Below are 21,226 nucleotides of genomic sequence, written 5' to 3' on the forward strand. Positions count from 1 at the left end.
TTGAAATACTCCACTTACCTCAGAAATAGCATCCACTATAAAATAACAAAATAATACACGTCTATAGTTTTAAACTAAAACCTGAAAACCTAACAATGCCTCAATTGTATAACACACTTTAATTTTATTCGGTCAATCCCAACTTTACACTAATAAAAATATGTGATATGCTTCTATTGTTCTGCCTTCAATGGCCGTTTATGATCCTCAGAAACTTACAGAGCAAGATTCATATAAAATTTCTCGGAATATATAGACTTAAATTTTTGCATTTTGGCCAGGTTTTCGACAAAATTCACCACTGTGCTCAGCAACATTTTTCGCATTTCTAATTATATTGGCCAATTATATTAGTCCTGGTTACAGGATAATTGTCACGGCCATAGTCCAAAAAAAAATAAGAAGAAGGAAAAGTAAGATTCCGGTTGTTATTAAAACGTAAACAATTGTATGTAGTAAATAAAATTAGCTATTAAAATGCAGTACGGCAAGTAAAATGCAGTACGGCAAGTAAAATACAATTAATTAAATTTGCCTTTATATAATAATTGCATATCATATCAATATTGTGAAGCAATATATAATTTTTCTTCTTCAATGACAGTAGGTATGAAATATACGTCAATTTGACAATGTCAATGCGTCAATATGAATTATTTAAGAAAGTTGCAATATTTCTCCGCTATTCGCACACGATCGTTTCTCGTATCCCCTCCAAGTACTTGCACACCTCGAATAGGAGATGTTGAAATTTTTCTTACAAACTGACGATTTATTTATTGCTCTAAAACCGGTTGAGATATGCAAATGAAATTTGGTGGGTTTTAAGACGTAGTTATTGCACATTTTTTGACATACAATTAAGAGCATACAGTAGCGATCAACAGGTAGCAACAAACGCGGACCAAGATTGCAGCTGTAATTTTGAATATTTTGTCGAGATATTTGGCACACATATTCGTAATATAATAAAGAATGGCGGTACAGAACCCAATTTGAGAAATATATTAATATGTGGAATTACTCTATAAGTAAATGAAATATTGCAAAAGGGAGCCTGTACCGCCATTAAGAACAAAAAATACACTTTCTTCAAATAAACTTTTTTATCCCATGCCTAGATTTTGTGTCACATTGGATCTACTAAAAATCTATTTTCTATAACAAGAAATCGAACGTGACTGACTCGGCAACATTTCGCGCCTATGAGTATAAAAATTGTTTTTGATAGTATGTCACTGTCAGTGTCGAATTACCGACGCACTGTTGCCTCACTGTTGAAAGTTCGCAGAACTTTCGAAAAACAAGAATATTGATGAGGCGCTACTGTTTACCCTTAAGAATTTTATATTCACCATTGGCGCGCATACGGGTCATATTACCAGCCATTAGGGCCGTGATGATCGCCAATATCCGTAAAGGATGAGGCACATGAAGAAGAAGACCAGCAAAAAATTAGTTTTAAGCAACCCATAATAAAGAAATTTGAAAGATATGAGTGGTCTAATTCCACAACCGGCCATTTGCAAAAAGTGCAATTTTTACAAAATGAAGAAATCTGATTTTTTTATTAAAGTTGGCCGGTTTTGGAACTAACCCTCATCTTTTAGTCTAGTTTAAATATGGTAAATGACAACATTTTTCATGCATCAGAAGGAAGCTTTTAAGAATCTTTAACTTGTAATTTTTGCAAATGGCCGGTTTTGGAACTAGACGACTCTAAGAAAATCGTATATCCAGCAGTCAAAGCAACTCAGAATGGGTCTTCGTAAAACTTTTCAAGAAACGATATTTTTATTTGATCTGTTGAAAATATTGAAACCAAAAATAAACATTTTGCACAAATAATTGATAGGTGAATATTTTTGAATTTTGACACGCGTGTTTGGTCTAACTGATGATGCATGGCATATTATGCAATGTCGCCAGTAGATAATAATTTATCGTATTTTAACGTAATAGTGTTCCTAACAAACAAAAAACCAACTACTGATATGTTATATAAGTGCACTTATTCACACAAACAAATTTATCGATATGGGAGGTTATCTATTAACCCTTAGAGCACTAGAAATGTTTCAGGCAACAAATTTTTATATAAAACTGTTTTTCAACATAACAGCTTATTTTTAGAAGGAAAAGATTACACTTTCAAGTTAACACGTTGACTGCCACGGCAATTTTAAAAAATCTTGCCTAAAATGACAAATTTATTAAGAGGAAACAGTAGCGATCAACAGGTAGCAAAAACGCGTTCCAAGATTGCGGCTGTAATTTTGAATATTTTTTCGAGATATTTGGCACACGTATTCGTAATGTAATAAAGAATGGCGGTACAGAGCCCAATTTGAAAAATATATTAATATGTGGAAATTACTCTGTAATTAAATACGATATTAAAAAAACGAGCCTGTACCGCCATTAAGAAGAACAAAAAAATACACTTTCTTCAAATAAACTTTTTTATCCGATGCCTGGATTTTGTGTCATTTTGGAACTACTAATGAAATAAAAAATTTTAGTAGTTCCAAAATGACACAAAATCTAGGCATGGGATAAAAAAGTTTATTTGAAGAAAGTGTATTTTTTTGTTCTTCTTAATGGCGGTACAGGCTCGTTTTTTTAATATTGTATTTAATTACAGAGTAATTTCCACATATTAATATATTTTTCAAATTGGGCTCTGTACCGCCATTCTTTATTATATTACGAATACGTGTGCCAAATATCTCGAAAAAATATTCAAAATTACAGCCGCAATCTTGGAACGCGTTTTCGCTACCTGTTGATCGCTACTGTTTCCTCTTAAAAAAATTTTGTCTGCTCTTCTGACATGGCCGTACTAGGCAGTGGCGACGCGTGAATTTTTCTAAAGTGTTACCAAAACCAGATGTAAAAAAATCTTATTTAAAAAAAAATTATTTTGAACCTCCCAAATACAAGTTTTTGTATTAAATCCTGTGGGATAAAATTAAACAAATCACTATTCCCAAAATGTAATAGGTATAACAAAAATAATAAACAAACTAAAAATATTATTCTACCATTACCATAAAATTAACATAAAAAAATGAACAAGTAGGAGAAAGAACATTTTGAAAACTATTGTTTATATTTTAAGTTTTCCATTTTCAATCATTCTTTCATTCTTGCATTTCTTCAAAATTATATATAAAAAAATATATAAGGAGAATGACTTTTCAAGTAGTTGATCAATTACGTAATTACTCTGGGCTAATTAGCAAAATTCATGGAAAAGTTATTTACCAGCAATTTTATTGCTGGAATCGAATTATAATATCCTATATATTAATAATATAGGTATGCAAAGTCCGCAGATAGTGTGCTACTTTTTTATAAACAAAATGGCGCCGACAAATCGTATTTTTTTCAATTATTGCTCTATAACTCCGAAAATTTTAACTTTACATCAAAAACACCCACATAAAAATTCACCGCAATTAAATTCTGCATAGAGATATGTTTTTCTCGATTTGCTCCGACGAAAATTTTCCTCGGAAAATGCGGGTTTTCCCAACAAAATCTCTAATTTTCAAATAAAGTTTTAGTTAAGTAATTATTAATCAATAATTAAATAACTTAGTGACATCAAAGCTTTCTTGGTATAGATTGTAATTCCAGAAGTCGGTGAAAATTAAACGAATATTTTAGCAACAATTCAATTGTTAATTAACAATTTACGATCGCAATAATAACCAAAATAATCATGATACATTGATCAAACTTATAAAGATTATAAAGATCAGATGCTTATTAAATATTTCATCGACAAAATATAAATTTTTCGTCTTTTTGCATAATCTTTAAATTTTGAAAAGAAAAGGTTATAATACGCTGGTCTAATTAGTAAAGTACAAAGAAAGGTTATTTACCAGCAATTTTATTACTGGAATCGAATATTATGATCCTATATATTAATAATATAGGTATGCAAAGTCCGCAGATAGTGTGCTACTTTTTTTATTAACAAAATGGCGCCCCCAAATCGTGTTTTTTTCAATTATTGGTCTATAACTCCGAAGATTTTTATATTTACACCAAAAACACTCAAATAAAAATTCACCCCAATCTAATTCTACATAGAGGCATGTTTTTCCGGATTTGCTCCGACGAAAATTTTCCTCGGAAAATGTGGGTTTTCCCAACAAAATCTCGAATTTTCAAATAAATTTTCTAGGCAAGTAATTATTTATCAATAATTAAATAACTTGGCGAAATAAAAGCTTTCTTGGTATAGATTATAACTGCAGAAGCCGGTGAAAATTAAACGAATATTTTAGCAACAATTCAATTGTTAATTAACAATTTACAGTCGCAATAACAATCAAAATAATCATGACACATTGATCAAACTTAGAAAGATTATAAAGATGTGATGCCTATTTAATATTTTGTCGACAAAATATAAATTTTTCATTTTTTTGCATAATCTTTAAATGTTTAAAAAAATAGCTATAAACAAATTAAAATTTCTCAGAAATTGTTTATTATATTATAATTTTAAAAAATACTTAAAATGCGTATTTCAAAGGTCTTGAAAATGAATGCTTTAAAATTTTTTTCCAACCATTTGCAAAAAAGTTATGAAACAGCAAAGTAAACATACGATTACTCCGTTGTTTATAATTTGTTTTAATTGTTTCAAAGCTTAAAAGTGAGTTTATGGTACAAACTAATTACTTTAAAAAAATATCAAACATTAGTTCAATGGTTATATTTTAATCAAAGATTAAAAATGTTTTTTTTTGTAATTTTTAGCGCGAAAGTAGGCTTGATACAGAGCCGGAGCTAAAATGTTCACTCGAAGCGATTGACACGCAGCATACAAATACTACTTTACGTCGCGCGGCGGTCGTCGCTTCGAGTGAAAATTTAGCTACGGTACTGTATTAGTCTACCTTCGCGCGTGTAAATTACAAAAAAAATATATTTATAATCTTTAATTAAAATATAACCATTATAATCGATATTTTTTGTAAGTAATTAGCTTGTACTTTAAACTCACATTTACGCTTTGAAAGAATTAAAAAAATTATAAACAACGTAGTATTCGTATGTTTATTTTGCTGTTTCATAACTTTTTTGCAAATGGTTGCAAAAAAGTTTTAAAGCATTCATTTTCAAGATCTTTGAAATACGCATTTTACCTATTTTTTAAAATTAGAATATAATAAAAGCTTTCTGAGAAACGTTAATTTGTTTATAACTATTTTTTTTAACATTTAAAGATTATTCAAAAACATCAAAAATTTATATTTTGTCGACAAAATATTAAATAGGCATCTCATCTTTATAAGATTTCAAAGTTTGATCAGTGTATCATAATTATTTTCGTTATTATTGCGACCGTAAATTATTAATTAACAATTGAATTGTTGCTAAAATATTCGTTTAATTTTCACCGGCTTCTGGAACTATAATCTAAACCAAGAAAGCTTTTATGTCACCGAGTTATTTAATTATTGGTAGATAATTACTTATCTAAAACTTTATTTGAAATTTAAAGATTTTGTTGGGAAACCCCGCATTTTCCGAGGAAAATTTTCGCCGGAGCAGATCGGGAAAAACACTTCTTTATGCAGAATTTAATTTCGGTGAACTTTTATTAGTGTGTTTTTGATGTAAAGTTAAAATGTTCGGAGTTATGGAGCAAAAATTGAAAAAAACATGTTTTGTAGGCGCCATTTTGTTAATAAAAAAAGTAGCACACTATCTGCGGACTTTGCATACCTATATTATTAATATATATAATCATAAGCTTCGATTCCAGCAATAAAATTTCTGGTAAATAACTTTTCCCAAAAATGGCCTATTCTCCGATAATCAGCCCAGACTAAATACGCAGCAACACTCTTCCATGTTTAAATGCACGCACACTGTAATCTGTAATAGGTACTAAACCAACGTTACCAATCCAAAAAATTGTTACAATACTGATATACACAGCATGCCCACGCACCGTCGCTCCTTCAAAATTTTCAGAAACGAGCTAGTCCCGAGCGATATCGAGGTTCCTCCTGCGTTACCACTGCCAAATATGGTAACAACGTATAATAACGTGCAACGGATTCACATAATCTCGCCAATATTTTCGTGCGTCTAGTTGGCTATTTACTGAATTAGGTATTAACAAATATTTATGTTGGTAAAAAATATAAATGGAATTATTTCAAAGTAGTCATAAAATATTTATTTGCAAGATTTAGGATTCTGAGTGGTTACATGGACGCTTAGCCAGTGGTACTAGGTTAATCTCTTGTTATTTGTAGTTTATTATATCTGAGTTAATTGCCATTCTCTTCTTAATCTGTATGTTATTTATTCTACTTCTTCTTGTTACACTGTTGCTCGTATTTTGATTTGGATTTTTTCCAATTTTCACACCCATACGTTAGGATATTTCTTATCATAATGTTATATAATTCTTCTTTTTGTTTTTATACTGATGTGTTTATCCCACACTATCGGGTTCAATTTTCGTATGCAGTCTCTTATTTGTCCTAGTCTACTTTTTTTATCTTCTTCAGTTTTTCCTTTGTTTGATATTATGAAACTTAAATACATGTACTTGTCTGTTCCTTTGATTTGTTTACCTTCATCTATTTCCAGTTTCCAGCTGGTTTATTTCTGTATTCTCTGTTGTTACTTATTCAGTTTTGTTTAGGTTTATTTTCATTTCATTCTTAGTGTATTCTTGTTCGAGTTTTCTCATCATAAAGCCGAGGTCATCTTTGTATTGTGCGATCACTATTTGGTAGTCAGCAAAACTTCAACGGGTATATAGGTATTCGATGCTTACTGGTATGCTCATTCCTTCGCACTTTCTTTTCCATGGTTTCAGCCCTGTGGTAGTCCCTTTGTCTTCTTAAATGGACTGCATATTCTATTGCCCATTTTGATAGTTACTTTGATAATATTGTAACAAAAGATTACTTTTGACCGACTCTCGTATAACAAACAGGTCCCATCTCCACACACGCAGATCCACATCGATCTTTCTAGATAAGACGCGATGCAGCGGGGCGGAAGACGAGCAATTCTCCGAATGTCGCGACACTAACTAGAGATGGGCAGAATCTTCGAGAAAAAACGGCTGGTGTTTATATAGGAGCGAATTTTGTAAATAGTTTTTAGTTTTAAGCGAGAGTTTGTAAAGAAAACTTGTACAAATAAATTAATAAAGTCGTATATAAATACGAATCGCTCGTTTGATTGTTACAATATATTAAAAAATGATTCAAGGATTTTAAACGTTTTGTTTTGTTATTTTTTTTTTATTGAAGTTAAATCATTTGTGGTATGTTGAGGGATGTCACTCTACAGTTTCTGAATTTGATGAAAGCAAAACCATCACCCAAGCTCATGGTCAAATTATTTTGAATAATTTTTGAATTTGTTATTGAACATTTTACAACTAGAGATACACATTATGCCGCGGTTAATTATTTTAAACACTGATTTTGTAATTTTTAATGGTAAATTTTCAAATAATAACTCCAATACTCACCCTCAATGTCAATCAAAATTCTCATCAACTCCGGAATGGCCAATGAAGGATGAGTATCGTTCAACTGGATAGCAACTTTGCTAGGTAACAAATCGAAGTTGGTTCTGGTAGCTTCCCGTGTACCGAACTTGGCCGATTTGAATCTTCGGATGATGTCTTGTAGTGTTGCAGCACACATAAAGTACTCTTGCTTCAATCTGAGTTCTTTGCCTTCGAAGAAGTTATCATTAGGGTACAATACTCTTGATATGTTTTCAGCGAGATTTCTATCGAGCACAGCTTGAATATAGTCACCATCGTTAACTAAAAAAGAAAAAACATAAGTCAAACTAAAAGTCTAATTTAAGGGGCTATCCTAGTGTAAAAGTACGAAATTCATATACTTTTTTGGAAATTTCTAAAATAAAAAAGCACTGTACCAATTGTTTTGAAAATTTGCATGAGCATTTATTATAAAAAGAAGTACAGCTAGTTCCTAAAAAAACTGATACGACTCTTAGTAAGATTTGATCATTTTGAGCAGTGTATGATTGGTCTGACATATTATATTTATTATGAAAGACAAATAATAAAATAAACAAATAAACAGCCATTTTTTGAGGTTGAAGTTATCTGACAAATTTTAAGATTTGGCAGTGACAGTGACAGTGACAGTATGTAACTAATAAGTATTTATCCTTCAAAATATAATAAACTAAATATAATTAAACTCATTCATTATATCACACCTCATCAAAAGCTTTTTACAAGAACATAGTCAGCGATTTTGATATGGCTTAGAGCCAGACTACATCAAGATCGCCTATAAATCGTGCTGGTAATTGCCTTGCAGCGAGACAAAAACAAAAAGAAGAAGAAGAAGAAAGTACACTGCTCAATTTTCTACAAAATACGCTTTAAGAGTCGTATCAGTTTTTTTGGAACCAGCTGTACATATTATAATATGTAAAACAATTTTTTTAAAAAATATTGAAATTAAACGATTTATGCGCCATCTAATGGCACCGTGAAAATAAAAACATAGGTCCACTGCTGCAGTGATTGGGACCAATAGAGATCCTGAAACAAAAAATTTCAAAGTGATTATTGAAATATAAGTTATTTCCTATACCATCAACTAGGATTTTTGAAAAATATTAAAATTTGGAGAATTTACGAAGTGTTGAATTTTTTTTTTAATTAGCTAAAACATTTTCAGTTTCAAAAACCGCCAAATTGACATGTTTTATCCGATCAAAAACCCCTAGTTGATGGTATAGAAAATAACTTATATTTCAATAATAACTTTGAAATTTTATGTTTCAGGATCTCTATTGGTCCCAAGCACTGCAGCAATGGAGATATGTTTTTATTTTTACGGTTCCAGTAGATGGCGCATAAATCGTTTAATTTTTAATATTTTTTTATGAAAATTGTTTTACATGTACATACTTCTTTTTATAATAAATGCTCATGCAAATTTCAAAACAATTGGTACAGTACTTTCTATTTTAGAAATTCACAAAAAAGTGAATGAATTTCGTACTTTTACACTAGGATAGCCCCATAAGATTTTCAATATGCAATCTAAAGTTCTGCTGAAGATAAACTAGATGAGTATCAGGCTGGTTTTAGAATTATTAATAGATCAGATTTTTTACACTAAAAGAAATCCATACTACCTGCTAAGAATATAAGGTATCCCTTCATGATGTAGATTTTAAACAAGTGTAGGATGGTATAAGAGGAAAGTACAGAAAAATTAGCATCATTAATGCACATGCCCCCACTGAAGAAAAAGACCTAGAAACCAAGACAGAGTTCTATGAGAAGCTAAGTAATTTGATGGATAAAATTCAGAAATATGACATAAAGATAATCGTAGGAGATATGAATGCCAAAATAGGAAGAGAAGAGATTTACAGAAGTATAACGGGTGGAAAAAGTTTGCATAAGGAATCAAATGAAAATGGGAAAAAATTAATTGAATTTGCAACAGAAAATAAAATGAAAATTGTAAGCACAAGATTTGACCATAAGGATATTCATAAGATAACTTGGATATCTCCAGATGGAAGGACAAAAAACCAGATAGACCACGTATTAATAGAAAGTAAACATATCAGAGCAATTACCGATTCCAGAAGCTACAGAGGGGCAGATACCAATAGCGATCATATTCTAACGATAGCCAAACTTAAACAAGAGCTGCCAAGAAACCCAAGAACAGCAAAAGAAAGATTAACATACAAGATAGAATTACTTAAAGAAGAAAAAACGGCAAACAAATTTGTGGCAGAGATAAATAAAAGACTTCGTTACCCCACCGCAGAAGATATTGATGAAGAATGGAGGAATATACAGATAGCGATGACAGAAGCAACGGAACTATGTCTAGGAAAAGTACAAGCAGAGAAACGAAGAGACTGGTTTGACGAGGATTGTAAAATAGCATTGATACGTAGAAATAAAGCAAAAATAGAAAAAGACAAAAATAATACACAGGATACTACAGAAAAATATAAAATGGCAAGAAGAGAAGTAAAACAAATCTGCAGAAAAAAGAAAAGAGAACATCTTGACAAACAGTTGAAAACAATAGAAGAATCATACGTAAACAAGGAAATAAGAAATTTCTACCAAGAAGTAAAAAAATCTCGAGGAACTGCAAAGAGTAAAACAAGTTATTGTAGAGGTAAAGACGGTGTGCTTTTAGGAGAAACAACAGAAAAATTGAACAGATGGGCGGAGTATTTTGAAGAACTATTAAATGAAAATAAACAAGCAGAACCCCAGGAAATAAAACAACATGAATAGGATAACACAGAACAACAACGTGAAGAAGAACCTACACTACAAGAAGTAAAAGAAGCAATATTGAAGCAAAAAAATAACAAAAGCGCAGGAGAAAGCGGAATTCCGGCAGAGATTTTTAAAGTAGGAGGAGAAAAGCTGCAAGAAAAAATTTTCCGACTTATATTAACAGTCTGGCAAAAAGAGGAAATGCCGCAACAATGGAACAATGCACTCATCTGTCCAATCTACAAAAAAGGTGATGAAACAAGTTGCGAAAATTATAGAGGAATATCGCTATTAGAAGTGGCCTATAAAATACTTGCAAAAATCATCCGAAATAGATTGCAAAAGGAGGTAAATAAGATCATTGGAGAATACCAAGGAGGTTTTAGACCAGGAAGATCAACAACAGATCAAATATGTTTATTAAAACTAATACAGAACAACAGCTACGAACAAAATTTGGGACTACACATGTTGTTCATTGACTTTAAACAGGCTTACGACTCAGTAGACCGAGATATGCTATATGAAGCAATGAGATCCTTGGGTATTTCAGGAAAGCTGGTTAAATTAGTGAGAATGACGCTCAACAATACAAAAAACAGGATAACACTGGAAGGAAATTTTTCAAAACAATTCACAGTAAATAAAGGACTGAAACAGGGTGACCCTCTATCTACAGACTTATTTAACTTGGTACTAGAACACATAGTAAGAAGGATAAAAATTAATACAAGCGGTACCATATTTAACAACAGACAGCAGTTTATAGCTTACGCTGATGATCTAGTCATCCTAACAAGAACAAAGGAACATCTCCAAAAAATATTCCAAAAGTTCGAAGCGGAAGCAAAAAGGTATGGATTAAGAATCAACCAAGGAAAAACACAATACATGGTAATGAAAGGAGATATAAATAAAGAGGATAACTATATAAAAATGAAAGGAGAAGGAGATGAATATAAATTTAAGGAAGTAGCAGAATTCGAATACCTGGGAGTGACTGTAACCAGTACTGGAAGGGAAGAAAAAGAAATAGATAAAAGATTATTGAAGGGAAGTCGAGTTGTGGGTGCCTTAAACACGATATTAAAAGCAAAAAATGTATCAATAAACGCGAAAATCAGAATGTATGAAACGATAATACGGCCCACAGTGTTGTATGCGAGCGAAACGTGGGTAATGAATCAACAAGAGGAGAAGAAGATACAGATATGGGAAAGGAAGATCCTGAGAAAAATTTTTGGAGGTATACAGATAGCGGAGAAAACCTGGAGGAGACGAACAAATGAAGAAGTAATGAGGATGTATGGGAGACCAAAAATAACGACAAAAATACGAGCCCAAAGAGTTAGATGGCTGGGACATATTACTCGAATGCCAGAAACTAGAAACGTCAAACGAATATTGAATGACAGAGCATTGGGAAAAAGGAGACGAGGTCGACCAAGGAAGAGATGGTTAGAGGCTGCAGAGAGGGATTTGGAAGAAATCGGGGTGAAGGACTGGAGAAAGAGTGCAGAGGACCGAACAGAATGGAGAAATATTATCCAGAATTTAGAAGCCGTAGGCCTATAAGGCCTGTTAGCGCTGATATATGTATGTATGTAGGATGGTATAAGAAGGTGTGCTCCTTAAACATACCCGCAGAACTGGTTTGGTTAGTAAGAATGGCTCTGAATAGCACACGAAATTATGTAGTATGGAGAGGATTCTCCTCGGATGAATTTGAAGTGGACAGAGGTCTTAGACAAGGGGATCGGTTATCCACGGTGCTTTCTAATTTGGTAGTGGAAACAATAATCAGAAATAGCGGAGTTAAAACGATCGGATCCATCTTCAACAATGAACATCAATGTCTGGCTTTCGCTGATGATCTTACTGTTCTAACGAAAACACGAAAAGAATGTTATAAAAGATTAGAAAATAGGTCAAAATACTTTGACCTAGAAATAAACCAGGAAAAGTCAAAGTACATGATACCCGGAAATACAGAACAAAAAGAAGAGGGACAGTTTACTTTCATATCTAATGAATCAAGGGAATATAACTTCCACAGAGTGGTCCATTTTACGTATTTGGGAGTTATATTATAGAAGAGAAAATTCATGGAGAATGGGAACTGAATGCCAGACTGGCAAAGGGACCTAAAATATGGGAAGCCTAAAACCATTGATGAAATCGAAATATCGATAACAACAAAGTTGAGGATATATAAAACGGTAATAAGGCACACAATGACGTATGATAGCGAAGTATGGACAATGAAAAAGCAAATAAGGAGAAATTGGAAATATGGGAAAGGAAAACGCTCAGAGCTATATATGGTGGCAAAAACACGGTGGAAGGTTGGGTGCGATGAACAAACAGGGAGCTAACGTGAAATTCACACTGGGATTGCAGTACGGTTAAGATAGGAATGCGCATTCAGTATTGCCACAGTTCCTGTGGCAATCAACAACTGGTGAAGACCGACAACCCTGTGGGCTTATTCCCCATTAGAAAAAATGTATTGCCCTATCTTAGCCGTACTGCATTCTTGGTGTGAATTTCTCAATAGATGAATTGTATAACGAACCAAGCATCCGTCGCTTCATAAAGGCAGAGAGAGGGAGATGGATGGATCACGTGATGAGAATGGAAACGAAAAGAATGCCAAAGATGAACCTGAAACCAATGAGGATATGTAGTTGGACAAGAAACCAAGCCAAATACAAGTTTTGTAATTATATAAGTATTAATTCGAATTAATTATATTTTAGCTCTAGGCTTTCAAGACCTGTTGAGCTTGGTAAGTAAATATGAGGTTTATGAGACGTTGCTCTGTGGCTAGTTTCAATTACTTTTCACTGATGATGGCCTGGAAGTTCGAAAACGTTCTGAAATTTTTAATCCTTTATTAATGAGAAGTTTTTTATTGTAAGTTTTTCTTCCATATATTGTAACGCTGGTCACCCAATAAACCAGTTTTTACCGCTAGAGGGATCGAGAAATTTCCACCTGAAGTCGGTGTTTAATAGAGACGCCACCATGTCTGTGTGAAACAGTTCTGTTCATTCCACAAACAGGTACCTGTTCTAGAAGGGTCCTTGCCAAAATTCGAGAACAAAAGGGGCATTCAAAATACATATCAATTTAATTAAACCGTTCAGGCAGTCTGAATAATAAAACGGGCATTACTTGTACGCTCTTAAGCTGGGAGTTTGTAAATTGTATCGAAAAGTCTGATAAGGGCGTATTATTGTCGAGACATAAATGGTGTTGAGTATAAATAAATTAAAAATAAGTGCAAATAAATTAAAATAAAAACTAAATACCTAAATTAAGTGTTAAAAGCACTACTTACAGAATTTCAAGTTAAAATCAACAGGTGACTTAGCAGACCACAGCCTTAAAGTGTTAACCACGTTGTTTTGGTATCCAGGGATGGGATTGTCGTAGGGAAGAGCGAAAACTACTTGAGTGTTCACCCATTTTTTACCCTCGGGTGTGTCGATGACATTGCCGTAGAAGTTTACTGGAAGCATGTATTCGGGCCTGGCCTTTTCCCATGGGTTACCGTATCTCAACCAATCGTCAGGTTCTTCTTGTTGTTCGCCGTTGACGATTTTTTGTGCAAAAATGCCGTATTCGTATCTGATACCGTAACCATAAGCCGCCATACCTAAAAAATAGACACATGTAGTATGTAGAAAAATAAATATAAATAGTGACTATACTTCGTACATAATAATAATTGGTTTAACTCTCTAGATACCGGTAACGAATAAGTATGTACTCGTATAAGGAAAACATAGAATTAAGTAAAGGGCTAAAGAAAAATGTTGCTAAACGAAAAGAAAAGATGGTTACGATTTGATTACAGTACAGAGAGCCTCTACTACGTGCTTATACGTATTTCGGAATAACCGTTTCCTCATCGGAGCACCTGGGCCTAGATTCCGTGCACTGTAGATATCTACAGTCGCTTTCTGTCGATGGCAATTGTCATGAAAATATTTGAATTTTTAGTTTTAATTCAAATATTTTCTTGTTTTACTAAGTGTCACTTCAGCATCAGAGTATAACCTAGCAAAATTAGAAAATAATTCAATTAAAGCTAAAAATTCAAATATTTTCATGACAATTGACATCGATAGAAGGCGACTGTAGATATCTACAGTGCACGGAATACGGGCCCTGGGTAGAGGCACTGAACTGAAATCAAATCCTTTCATCCTTTCCGGGTAATTATCAAAATAATTACCAAAGATGCTACTAGCACCATCTATGTTCCTGACTTATTAGACTTTTGAAAAATGTTGTTGTTTTTGCTGTGGAACCCTGAGAACATCATTTAAAAAAAATACAAAAAAAATATATAAAAAAATTATTAAAAAAAAATACAAAAAGAATTATTTATTAGTAGAATTATTTAGTAGATATTAATATTTAGACCAGGGCCCATCTGTAAAAATATTAGTACATGTGGACGTTGAGAGGTGACTCAATTTTTTTTGCAGAAATTGCTTGAAAATAATTCAAATAATATTTGAGTTATCCTCCCTCTCAAAAAGGTCCGGAACATTGTTTAAATAATCAAAATGTCAAAAAATTAAGGAAAAATTCGTTTTTTTTTTCGTTTTTTGATTATAACTTTAAGAGTATTCATTTCCGAGAAAAGTTGTATTGACATAAAAGTTGTGTAATTAAATTTCCTACAATATAGAGTTAGTTGAAAATTTAAAAAATAGTCACCCTTGTTGCAAAATAGCAATAATTGGGAAAAAACTATACAAAAACAAGTATTCACATTTTACGTTTTTCAACCATTTATGCTAAACTTAGGACCTTCAAATTTCACCCAGAAAAACTATATGATACAGTTAAACAATACTGTAAATTTCATTAAGATCGGTTCAATAGATTTTGCAAAATAAATTTTGCAATCCAGCTTTCGCAAAAAAAATTCATTTTTTCAAACTGTTACAGGACTGAAAATAAAGTAGATAGCAAGTTGAATTTTTTTTGCTTATAGAAATGTACTGTACCTTTCATTTGCAATTTGCAAAACTAAAATCGATGAACCACCACGGTGTCAGGAATTTTTTTTAAATAAACATTAATTATTGGTGTTGCGCGCAGGACACCGGATAGTTTGCTCTCATTGGGCATTCCACTGACCTTTGATAATTATTGATACATTTTAATTTTTATTACATTTCGATATAAATAAATAAATTTGTTTATTGCAAAATAAAAACACATACTCTATCCTTTGAAATAACACTTTTTTTAGCAAAAACTTTGTTCATATATTTTAACTTGAGAATAAAAGTTTATTATTTTTAAACACATACAATTGTTTAAACAATATTTCACAAACAATAATAAAGTTAGTTTGATTTTTGTGGAATTAAAATATTAAAATACAACAAAATATAGAGTAAGAAAATAATATATTAGATGAAGATTGGAAGAAATTTTGGTGGAAATCAACTTCATGTGAATCGAACACCGCTGTCCTGCGCGTAGCACCAATAATTAATGTTTATTTAAAAAAATTCCTGACGCCGTGGTAGTTAATCGATTTTAATTTTGCAAATTGCAAATGAAAGGTACAGTACACTTCTATGCGCAAAAAAAAATTCAACTTGCTATCTGCTTTATTTTCAGTCCTGTAACATTTTGAAAAAATGAATTGTTTTTGCGAAAGCTGGATTGCAAAATTTATTTTGCAAAATCTATTGAACCGATCTTAATGAAATTTACAGTATTGTTTTACTGTATCATAAAGTTTTTCTGGGTGAAATATGAAGGTCATAAGTTTAGCATAAATGGTTGAAAACGTAAAATGCGAATACTTGTTTTTGTATGGTTTTTTTCGCAATTATTGCTATTTTGCAACAATGGTGACTATTTTTTTAACTTTTAACTAATTCTATATTGTAGGAAATTTAATTACGCAACTTTTATGTTAGTACATCTTTTCTGGGAAATGAATACTTTTAAAGTTATAATCAAAAAACAAAGAAAAAAATCGAATTTTTCCTTCATTTTTTGACATTTTAATTATTTAAACAATGTTCCGGACCTTTTTGAGAGGGAGGATAACTCAAATATTATTATTTGATTTATTTTCAAGCAATTTCTGCAAAAAAATTTGAGTCACCTCTCAACGTCCATCTCAAAACAGATGGGCCCTGGACTAATTAGTATTAGTTTTATGGTAGGGGAGCCCAAGCGGGGATTTTTGCAGTTACTCGAGCGCGACAAATTATTACATGGGAAGAAACCTTGTACCCCGAAAATGTACCTCTACCATATATTGGATCTTAATGCAGGGGAGTTCGTTAAGGGGGGGGGGCGAAAAAAAAAATCTATCCTTAGAAAAACTCGAAATCGTGAGATTAAGATAAGGTAAATTAAGTACATGCAAAACACTGTATATTTCAAAAATCTGACGATATGAGAGGGGCGTAAGGAAATGGGTGAGTCCCAAAGTTTCACAAGAAAAAATCGAATATTTCGCGAAATGGATGACAGATCGAAAAACTAAAAAATACGTACCTACTCAATATTTTTCAAAAATCTATCGAATGATACCAAACACGACTTGCCACGGAGAGGGGTGGGGGGTAAATTTAATATTTTCAGATCGAAAAACTGAAAAATGCACATATTCAATATTTTTGAAAAATCTATCGAATGGCACCAAACACGACCCCCACGGAGGTGGGGTGGGGGGTTACTTTAAAATCTTAAATGGGAGCCCCCATGTTTTATTGCAGATTTGGATTCCTTACGTAAAATAAGTAACTTTTATTCGAGACATTTTTTCGAATTATGGATAGATGGCGCTATAATCTAAAAAAACTATTGTTGGAAATGGAAAATTAAATTAAAAATGGACAAGTCCCCACTAAAATGGAAAACTTGACTTAGTTTCTACTCTTCACAACCCAATAGGTCCCCAAAGCGCTCGAGTGACTGCACATTTAGCATACTTTGCTCCCCTTCCATTAGGATAAGATACGAAAAAATGACTAATAAAGTAAAAAATCCTAAAATCGGCGAATGGATTTAGTGTCCGCAGTCATATAAACCCAAACAAACAACAAGGAAAACATAATAGTTAAACTTCAAAATATTTAATTTTGAGTAAATCAAGATTGATTAGTATATTCCTTGTTGTTAGTATATTCCTTGCTGGTTATTTTCTGACCATAAGGAAACTCCTGTCATGGAATGCATTAAAATGCGTTTTCAAGGGGTTAAATATCAAACACTTTTCCGGACCTCCCCCCCCCCTTCCGCTGGTGGGTAAACCTCCAGGGCCCCAGATCACGTTTGCCCCGGGGGCCCCAACATCGTACTTACGGCCCTGTGACCCAGTCGTTCCTCTTTTTTTCTGACAGTCGTATACCAAACGATGTTCTTTCCATTGCCCTTTCTGTTGTGGCTAGTTTGTTCATATTTGCCTTGGTTAGGGTCAGGTTTGATATCCATATGTCATGATAGGAAAGATAGTCTAGTGATTTCTGCACTTTGCTTCTGTTTGTCAATTCCTCGAATGTGTTCGCTATAATAACGATGTCGTCAGCGAATTTGAGATGGTTTAACTTGTTGCCATTAACGTTGATGCCATACATTAACCAATTTGTAGTTTGAAGACGTCTTCTAGAGCTAGATTAAATCTAAGCTAAGCTGTGGCGATATTATGTCGTCATGTAAAACTCTTACATATGGGAATGGGATTTGTATTTCTAGTTGAGCTATCATAGTTGTGAATCCATTCTAGAATATAAATAGTTTGTTCTGTGACCCACATATCGTTAATGTCAAATGCCTTTTTATAGTCTACGAATACAAGAATATACGGGGATTATACGGGTAGTTAGTATTAATGTGCCTTCTCTATAAATGGTCTCATTGTCAACAGATACTATATATATACAGACATATATAGATACTATATAGATACAGATATATATATATATATATATATATATATATATATATATATATATATATATATATATATATATATATATATATATCCTTTGCGGAAGCCAGCCTCTTCTATCGAATGGTAATTATCCATTTTGTAAGTCAACCGGTTGCTAATAATTTTCAGAAAAAGTTTGTACACTTAACTGAGCAACAATATAGGTCTAAATTCTTTAGAAAATGAAAAAGGGAAAACAATTAATGTCGTAGATTCCACATGATCTTTGCACACACGTAAATACTGACGTAAAAAATGATAATCAAGTAAAATTTCTACAGTTTAGTGTCATTCAAAATAGAATATTTTTAACTATAAAGAAAACAAGAACTAGTATAAATAAAATATGTGTTCAATAATAAATACATGATAACAAGGGGTTATCGTGTATTAAAAACTGAGTATTGATGTAGTCACTCTTGATCTATTAATGGCTTTTGACCTTTGTAGAATATATTTTTGCGTTAACAGGCGCTACCCTACATCATTTTTATCAAACGTGATATTGCAATTATTTCACATGCCTGTAAGATACTTCAACTCCTCTAAATGTTGATACAAAATAAAATTTGATAAGAATCAAATTAAATACTGTTATAATCATCATCATAGCCTCTACACTCCTATAATAGCGGAGTGATTGCCGCTCTCTTTGAGCTTTTTTGAAGATATTCTTCTTTAGCGGCGAATCGATTGAGGGTAAAATTTAATTGATCCGCGTGCATGCGCACACCGACAGTATGGTATTAGTTGTTATACGGGCTCTGATTGGGTATTGAAATTTTGAAATGATCTGTCAATAATTATTGTTCAATATGGAGGTTATCGGTAAACAAAAATATTGTATAATATTAGTTTTTATTGATGTGTGGACAGAAATAAAATCAAATTTATAATTATAGTGGCTTTTTAAATAGTTTTGAAAAGCCGCAGGTACGTAATTCTAAATGTTTCAGTTGGAAATACCTAATAGTTTCAATACCTATCTATTTGGAAAATGTAAACAAAATAATGTAGTTACCTATTAGTAGGCAATGCTTTAATTTACATAATCTGATTACGAACAAACTTTCTACAAATCTTCATCTCATATATCGTTTTCTTACTCTATATTTTGTTGTATTTTATTTCGACAAAAATCAAACTAATAATTTTATTAAATTCATATAAATTTATGGTGTAAACGTTTGGTTTGTGTATATTCCCACATGACGTATAAGAGAGTTTGGTGCAGTTTGAAATGGCGTCAACTTTCATACGGCGCGGTAGACGTGAAGTGGGTTCAAGCCCCAAGCAAGTTATTATTTTTTTATTTTTTTTTTATAGATTTTATGATTGTAAGTATATTATTATATAATTTTTGAAGATATTCTTCTTTTTTGAAAGTGGTAGATAAGAAAGTTTTTTTGATTTGATTTTTAAATAAAATAAGTACAAATAACCTTTTAAGTATATTTACTTCGTTTAAATTACCTATTATATAATAGAAGAATATCTTCTTACGTGCGTACAAAGTACACACACATTCTTTTTATTCATTTGTCACGGGGAATCACTCCGCATTAACATTTTGGTTTTACAATTGGTTGTGTGACTTGGCGTCTTCTTAAATATTTCTCCATTAGTTCCTGCTTTGCGTATGGTTATCCATTCTTTAACTCCCATCTTCTTAAGGGGATGGGTACGTATTTTCGGCTGCAATGCTATTCAAATGGGGATTCATTTTTTTCGAATCCTGAGAAAACTAATTAGTATTTTTGAAAAATTTAAACGCAGAATGAAAGATTACGTTATTAGCGAGGGCCGAAAATCCCTGAGAACTTCTATAATGTTTATTTTAATAAGTTACAGGGGTGAAAAACTAACAGAAAATTTAGTGTGATTTTTAATTTCAAATATCTTATTCAAAATCCTTTTTATTTATTCTAAGGGACTTTCGGGCCTCGATAATAATGTAGTCTTTCATTCTGCGTTTAAATTTTTCAAAAATATTTATTGGTTTTTTCAGGATTCGAAAAAAATGAACACAATGTCCGTGGTAATATTTTCCAAATCTATCTTTGTCTTACAACGCACTCAGTCGAATAGAATATTGTCAGTCAGCATATTGTCAGTCAGACAGTGACAATTTTAAATATTTGACATGGCATCGGGAATATTTTGAGTTGTTGATTAAATAATATTGATAAATAGTGTATTTGATAAATAATTGATTTAAGACGTGAACTTAATAAAAAATTATTTATTGTGTATTATTTGTGGAAGATCCAAGCCGAGAATACATCAGGATAATATATTCTGTGATCCAAGTATTTTGTTGTTAAAGATGTTCAAAATTGTAAGCGTTCCATAGTAACAATATATTATTAAAAAATCACTTTAACACTTTTCCTCTTTTCTCGATTGAGTATTAGTTTTTGTTGTACATATAAATTATTACAATCACTGAATACATAGTTAGTGAAAAAATTATCACATTTATTAACTGAATTAATAATTTGCAATTATACAAATAACAGTTATCCAAGAACATTCAAAAGCCATCTCTTTAAGTTAATGATGACATTTTCAAGTATAATGACATTCTATACAGGGTGTTAGTAAATAAGTATGAAAAATTTTAAGGGCTAATTCTACATGAAAAATTAATGCCAGTTTGCTCTATAAACATATGTCCGCAAATGTTTAGTTTCGGAGATACGGGGAGTTGAAATTTTTATTTCAAACTGCCAATTTATTTATTTCTCTAAGACCAGTTAAGCTATGAAAATGAAATTTGGTGAGTTTTAGGAGGTAGTTATTACGAATTTTACGACATACAATTAAGAATTTTGTATTCATCATTGGCGCGCCTACGGGCAATGGTCTGAATTATTTTAAAGAAAAAAATAGTACGCCACTGAGATATTTCGAATTAGAAATTATTTTTAAAT

At 32.0% G+C, this 21,226-nt stretch overlaps 1 protein-coding gene across 1 annotated transcript in view; it reads right to left on the bottom strand.

Annotated features, from left to right (window-relative positions):
* Positions 1 to 21,226, bottom strand: part of LOC114328968 (glycogen phosphorylase) — a 74,158-nt gene that overhangs the window by 19,221 nt on the left and 33,711 nt on the right. The window contains exons 3-4 of the mRNA XM_028277971.2: positions 13,653 to 13,970; positions 7,529 to 7,831 (exon numbers count right to left, since the gene is read on the bottom strand). Of these exons, the coding sequence (XP_028133772.1) occupies positions 7,529 to 7,831; positions 13,653 to 13,970 (621 nt within the window). The remainder of the gene's footprint in view (positions 1 to 7,528; positions 7,832 to 13,652; positions 13,971 to 21,226) is intronic.

Source organism: Diabrotica virgifera, chromosome 3 (assembly GCF_917563875.1).
Source record: "Diabrotica virgifera virgifera chromosome 3, PGI_DIABVI_V3a".
Lineage (NCBI taxonomy): Eukaryota > Metazoa > Arthropoda > Insecta > Coleoptera > Chrysomelidae > Diabrotica > Diabrotica virgifera.